The sequence below is a fragment of the Diachasma alloeum genome, unplaced genomic scaffold, assembly GCF_001412515.2.
Source record: "Diachasma alloeum isolate Michigan unplaced genomic scaffold, Dall2.0 Dall_scaffold_00179, whole genome shotgun sequence".
Taxonomy (NCBI): Eukaryota; Metazoa; Arthropoda; class Insecta; order Hymenoptera; family Braconidae; genus Diachasma; species Diachasma alloeum.
This window is the reverse complement of record NW_021680345.1, coordinates 3,784,876-3,792,012: the sequence shown is the minus strand read 5'-3', so window position 1 is coordinate 3,792,012 and position 7,137 is coordinate 3,784,876. Positions and strand designations below refer to the sequence as shown.

The 7,137-nt window shown below is 36.9% G+C and overlaps 1 protein-coding gene across 1 annotated transcript in view; it reads right to left on the bottom strand.

Moving 5' to 3' along the window:
• The window catches only part of LOC107043328 (hemicentin-1), a 29,512-nt gene extending 24,968 nt beyond the window's left edge, over nucleotides 1-4,544 (bottom strand). Inside the window, exon 1 of the mRNA XM_015264780.1 lies at nucleotides 4,475-4,544. Within this exon, the coding sequence (XP_015120266.1) occupies nucleotides 4,475-4,544 (70 nt within the window). The remainder of the gene's footprint in view (nucleotides 1-4,474) is intronic.
• Nucleotides 4,545-7,137: the final 2,593 nt, after the last annotated feature.

Sequence of the window (7,137 nt, the reverse complement as noted above, 5' to 3'; positions counted from 1 at the left end):
CGCGCCAGGAGTTTTCGGTTGCAGCAATTCCGGATTTCTCTCGTTACACGTCCACCCCCGAAGCACAGTTTGTCGAATGCTCCATTCTCCGTTTCTCTCAATAGCCTGAGAGATTGGGTGAATAGAGCATATACGTGAGTAACGCTAGTTACACGTAGCCAGACAATAACCCTTTTGGTTGAATCGTGTGTGTTACTGTGTCTAAAATATCTCTCTCACTTTAACCACATCGGCACATATCCTCCAGTTACTTTCACGACCTTGATTTAATGCCCCAACCCCACCTCCTGAGCAGTTTCAATCGATTTTCACTCTCTACTTAACACACGATTTTACCCAATTGTTTTGTGTCGGTGTGTAATCAGAGGGAATCGAATAAATGGTATGCAGTCCGGGTTTTACTGTTGAGAGTTGGCAAACTATCACTTATGTGCGGTTACTTCGTATTGTATGATTATGATGATTCAGGTTTAATGGGGTGTTGTGGGGTGAGTGCGTGATTTATCGGGGGCTCGACTTATTTACGTCCAACTTTCTGCGACATTAGGCTTATGTGATGAAGATATTTGAGGGTAGCCAGGTATCTTTTACAGTTTGACGCAGACCGCACTGCACTGATGGACTGATTCATTTATTCACGAGATTCGTTGATTGTTGTAATTATTAACGGATGGTAGAGGTGAATATATCCAATAGTTAACGAATGAATAATAGGTAATAGTTAACGAATGAATAAATCCATTTGTTAGCAATAATTCATCCTTTCTATCGGTGGGTCATGCAACCATTTTCAATCATCAAATTTGTCAATTGAATGGCGTGAAAGGAATTTGATAAATCATGAATATTCAGCGTTATTAAAATTACGGTGTGCACAGGATTATCATTTTTTAAACATTCGTTGCTTATGAATGAATAATTGAAATTGGTAAAATTCTGAATATGAGTAAATTTGTTATGATTCTGAACAAATGATTGTTCGTGAAAGATCGATTGTTTATAAATGATTTGTAGAAACTGCTCGTAATTTTCAAAAATTACAACTTTTTAATCATTTCATCAATCTGCCCACACGAGATAAACTTTCTCATTTTGTTTTCATATGTTCAAAATGGTAACGGTTTAATATCTCGATTTAAATTCAGACCTTTCAGTTCCTTTATGATTATTTTCTAGGGAAAATGAGGAAAATTCAAGGGAGTCGTGGATTTTCAATTGATAAAAGATTTAGCTGAGTATTCATGTTTAATAGGGAATTTCGGCGTTAGAATGAAAAATATCAATTTTTTGAGTCTGAACTTCAGTTTCTATTCTAAACCGCTGGAAAAACTTTAAAAAGTCCTTTCGCGAAAAATTCATATGCAGAAGCGAAACAATTTTGAAAATTTCGATAATCACGAGAAACTGTAAATTTCAGTTCAATTATTCCGTGAAAGTGGGTAAAAATGAAGAAAATTCAACTGAATAAATTCTTGAATTTCAAATCGCTTTGAACTTCACCTGTATTTCCAAAAAATGAAAAACTGAAAAATTTGGAAAACTCCTTTTGCAGAAATTCCATAAAATAATCAATATATTGCACATAATTTTTTAGATTTCGTGATAAAATTCACATTTAGAACGTTTCTATCTCTAACGGTGTGAACTATTTCCATCCATTTGTTCATAAAATATAGACTTTTGAAAAAACTCATCTGTTGCGAAATATAATTTTGATAATGCAAATGATCGATGAATCTCTCCGTTTTCTCCACCGAAATTGAATTAAAGAATTTAGGGATTGAAAATCTGAAGTATATTCAGGACGAACCGCTAGATGGCGCTAGGATTGCCGTCAGCGACGATAAAAATGAGAATTAAAGGGAATCGTCGAGCGATCGTTCGAATAAACCCAATGATAACTAGCACATGTGAAACTTTCACGAACTCTGATTGAATTGACGAACACAATTGTCTCTTAAATAGAAAAAGAGCAACGTTCCGCTGAATTATTGTTTCAAGCACTGATATTGGAGCATCGAAATAGGTGTGCATCAGCAGAGAAGTTTGCACCGCGGCAGATGCTCAATCCGCTGTCACGTTAATTGCGCAATTATGCGAGGACGGAATATATTTGCACAGTGTGGTGAGACTGATAACATTTACTCTGGAGCCACAACTGGAAGGTATCATCGGGGTAGCGGAGTCGGGATGAAATCGCGAATTTTGAGATTTCCAATATACGACCTCATTTGGCGAGAGGAGACGGTTAATTGGATCGCGAAATCGCGAGTCGTATTTCAACGGTTTTGTTTGTTGTGGAGAGACGGATTTTGAACGGATTTGGCAAGGGATTTGAAACTGAATCCTGACATTTTGGTTAAATCACACTTTATGATTTACAACGGAATTAATTGACCTGTTTTTATGATTTATTTCAAGTCACGGTTCTTCTGTGCTGTGGAAATTTCAGGTTTTCTAGGTGTTGAAGAGGTGTTTTCTCTGAAGTTTTGAAGAGTTTCGGCGAGTAAATTGAAAAATCGCGAATCGAGCAATTTAGCAATACAATTTTTTTCTGTATGTCATAACAGAAAACTGTAATATCAAACGCTCAATGAATTTCCATTTATTTCCTAATAATTGAAACTGAATCCTGACATTTTGGTTAAATCGCACTTTATGATTTACAACGGAATTAATTGATCTGTTTTTATGATTTATTTCAAGTCAAGGTTCTTCTGTGCTGTGAAAATTTGAGATTTTCTGGGTGTTGAAGTGGTGTTTTCTCTGAAGTTTTGAAGAGTTTCGGCGGATAAATTGAAAAATCACGAATCGAGCAATTTAGCAATACTATTTTTTTCTGTATGTCATCAAATATCAAACGTGCAATGAATTTCCATTTATTTCCTAATAATTGAAGCTGAATCCTGACATTTTGGTTAAATCGCACTTTATGATTTACAACGGAATTAATTGACCTGTTTTTATGATTTATTTCAAGTCACGGTTCTTCTGTGCTGTGGAAATTTCAGGTTTTCTAGGTGTTGAAGAGGTGTTTTCTCTGAAGTTTTGAAGAGTTTCGGCGAGTAAATTGAAAAATCGCGAATCGAGCAATTTAGCAATACAATTTTTTTCTGTATGTCATAACAGAAAACTGTAATATCAAACGCTCAATGAATTTCCATTTATTTCCTAATAATTGAAACTGAATCCTGACATTTTGGTTAAATCGCACTTTATGATTTACAACGGAATTGATTGACTTGTTTTTATGATTTATTTTAAGTTGAGATTCTTCTGTGCGATGGAAATTTCAGGTTTTCTGAATGTTGAAGTGGTGTTTTCTCAGAAATTTTGAAGAGTTTCGGCGAATAAATTGACAAATTGTGAATCGAGAATAGAGAGATTCTTAATTCAAGAATCAACATCCCTGTGTCAAAAATAACAATTTAGCAATTTGACAATACAATTTTGTTCTGTATGTCATTAAATACCAAATGTGCAATGAATTCCCATTTATTTTCGAATACTTGAAACTGAACCCATATGTTTTGGTTAAATCACACTTTACAAACTGTAACAGAAACAACTGACCTGTTTTACTGATTTATTTCAAGTTATTTCAAGTTAACATTCTCCTGTGCAATGGAAAATTTCAGGTTCTCTGTATGTTAAAGTAGTGTTTTCTCATAAATATTGAAGAGTTTGCGGAAGGTGAATGAACAGATCTCGAATCAAGAATTAGAGAATTACTCATGTTCGAATGAAAAATATTACTCCCTTGAATCGAGAACAGAGAGATCGCTAGTAGATCAATAAATAGTCTTGAATCAAATATTATTCATCTCTCGCTTTTATTGAATCGCAGAAGTGCAATGAATCCTGACATTGTCGTCGTTAAATCGCACTTTACGACTTTCAACAAAATTAATTGTTCGTTTTCCTGATTCATTTCAAGTTTTTTAATATTTTTTTATTACTCATTTCAAGTTAACATTCTCCTGTGCCATAAAAATTTCAGGTTTTCTGAATGTTAAGCTCATATTTTCTCCAAAGTTTTGACGAGTTTCGGGAAAAAAACCAAAATGGTTTCAAAATCATCAATTCAACTTATTTCCGAATGAAGAATATATCACTCCCCTGAATGTAAAACAGAGAAATTCTTGATGTCTCAAACGTGCAATGATTTCCCATTTATTAATTTCTTAATATTTAGAACTAAATCCTGACATTTACGTTAAATCCCACTTTACGACCTTCAACAAAATCAGTTGACCCGTTTCCCTAATTTATATCAAGTCAACATTCTCCTGCGCCATAAAAATATCAGGTGTTCTGAATGTTAACCTGTTCTTCAAAATACTCCAGACCAAAAATAATTCATCTCTCAAAATCGTCAGTCCAACACCACAAAAACATTCATTCCCCGCTGCCCTCGAATACCAAACGTGCAATGAATTCACATATCCCCAATTCTTCAGGTGAATCTACTCACCACAAAGCGAGCAAACCGCCGCGCTAATCCACAGGTATCTCATGATCCTATCCATCCGTATCGTATCCATTCTCCCAAACTCGCCAGATATCTCCTCATCCACGTGAAATAAACTAAAAATCCACAAAAACCGTGAAAGTATCCGTCGCAATAACACCCAGAATTTCCCCAATTCGTCAGCTCTCCAAACTGGAAAACTCTCCCGCAAACACCACAAAAACTCAAAACAAAATATTCACCACGATCATGCCAACTCTTCTCCAATTCACCTTTCACCACTCAATGGCGAATAAACACTTGAAATTAACACTGAATATCTCCCCAGAGGCGCGAAAAAAATATTAATCCAGCCGCTGCATCCAGAGTAAAAAATTGGCACATGAAAAAATCCTGATCCACTCAGTAGAAATCACTCATAAAATAACCAGAAATTCCCGTCTGTCGGGATCGCCTCCTCATTCTGCACGAATGCACAACATCACAATTAAAAACTAAAACTCCAGAGTATCCATAAAAGTTCCTGCAATGGATCTCTAGATCGCCCCCATTCCGCGGGCAATTTTCCGTTGGACAAAAGTAAAATTCACACTTTGGCGCGAAATGTTATTTCAGTTGCGCATTTGGTGAAGTGCGACGCACAGAGATTGAATGGAAAGCTAGCGCGCCTCTCAACGGTCGCACGGCAACTGAGCGTCCCGACGCGTAGCACCAGTCTAACCCCCCCTCTGTGCGCCAGTTCCCGATTCTTTTTTCCTTCCTCTTCTTCTCCCTCTCGCTCACTCCCTCATTTATGTATTTTTTTTTCTCCGTGCAGCAACGTGCAGTTGTAGAGGGGAATGCGTGCCGTGAAAAGAAGGAATAGCGGGGGAAGGGGCACGAGGGATAGCCGTTTTCTCGACAGACGGTGGTGGGGAGAGAGCGAGACTGCGCGCCTGTCGTAGAAAATTGTTTGGTGAAGTATGAAGAGGGGTGGAAAGAAGGCGAAGGGACTATCTGCCCCTACGATCCCTTGCGGCAGGTGGTTCCCTTCCTCCTTTATTGGGCACCAACGGCCGACTGTTTTTCGAGTATCCTGGGGTTTTTTCTCCTCTGTTTTCAGCGGGTCTCGGGATGGAGGGACCGGCGAACGGTTTTTTCGCCGGGCGGGGGTTGATGGGTTTTTGGAAATTCAAGGTGCTTGGAGTCTGGGGTCTCGGCGGGAGGAAGGACTTTGTTGAGTTTCGGGAATTTGGGGGGCATTTTAATTAGGGAATGGATTGTTATAGGGGCCGAGGGGGCTAAATCGAAACTTTAGATTTTTGTTGTTATAATCTTAGGGGAGGTTGCGGTAAAACGGACTTTTTTTAAAATTTAATAATTTTTTTTTCAATACAAAGAACAATTCTTCCCCCTTGTGACGAGTCTAAACTGAGCTCAATTGAGCAATTTGTTTCCGAGTTATGAATAATTAACAAAAAGTCTGAAGTGTCCGTTTTACCCCACCCTCCCCTATCCAATTGTTGATGAAGTGAAACAGTTTTGGTTTTCCTTGGAGCGGATACTTCTTCCTTCTTGTAATTAACTCATACGGACGTTTCGTAATAAAACAAGGGTATTTTAATTTTATTTTTAAAACAAGGCCATCTCAAAATTCATGTTAAGACTAGGGTATTTCAAAATTCTAACGAAAAATCGCCTGAAATCTTATGTTTTCCTTCTCTTGACAGCTGTATAAATGCATCAAAAAGTACAAATAACATGACGTAGTTCCCATTGGAACAGAAATAAAATGATTTGCGGGCTCCGTCAGACTTAGAAATGGATGTGAACAACAACCTTTCACATGAATTTTGAGATACCATTTTTTTATAAAGAACATTGAAATACCCTTGGTTTATAAGGAGTCGTCGATACTTCTTGATCGATCAATTCAACCAAATTTTAAATGAAATTTCATTACGGAATTCATTATTTTATGGAGCTTTAAACCAGCCTTATCCATCAATTAGTATTAGCGGTAGGTGAGGCGAAATAAACTCTTCTTACTTTTCCTCCAATTTTTATAACTCAGAAACAAATTGATCATCACAGCAAAAACGAATGTCTGGATTTCACACACTTTTTGTAGACATTTTTCAGACACTAAACAACGTTTCAATGAAATGAAAATTTTTCTGAATTTCAGACGAATAGGCGCCTAAACGTCTTGATTTATGTTTGGAATTCAGACAAATTTTCATTTTATTCTGTCGTTTTTTAGTGTCTGAAAAATGTCTACAAAAGCTGCATGACATTCAGACACGTTTTTCCTATGATTTAAGTTCAGCTTAGGATTGTCATAATCGTCATCACAATTCAGTTCTATCAAAACTCAATAAGTTACTAAAATTCTTAAAAAAGTCAAGTGTCCAAGAGTTTCGTGCCCTCTACGTACGAAAAATCTGGATGATTATAATAAATACCGTAAAATTCATTCCTCCGTTTTACCTTTTCTCCCAAAGTAAAAATCCCTGAAGCATGAATGGACTGAAAAAATCTGCATTTATCAAAACCAAATGTGTTGACGAATGCAGATTGTTTGAGTTCCCAGTTTTTCCACATGTCTCGTGACGAATGCTCATGCCTATTTGTTCTCCGCTTGACTCGTACTGACATCAAAAGCACGTATCCTCGACTCGTTAATT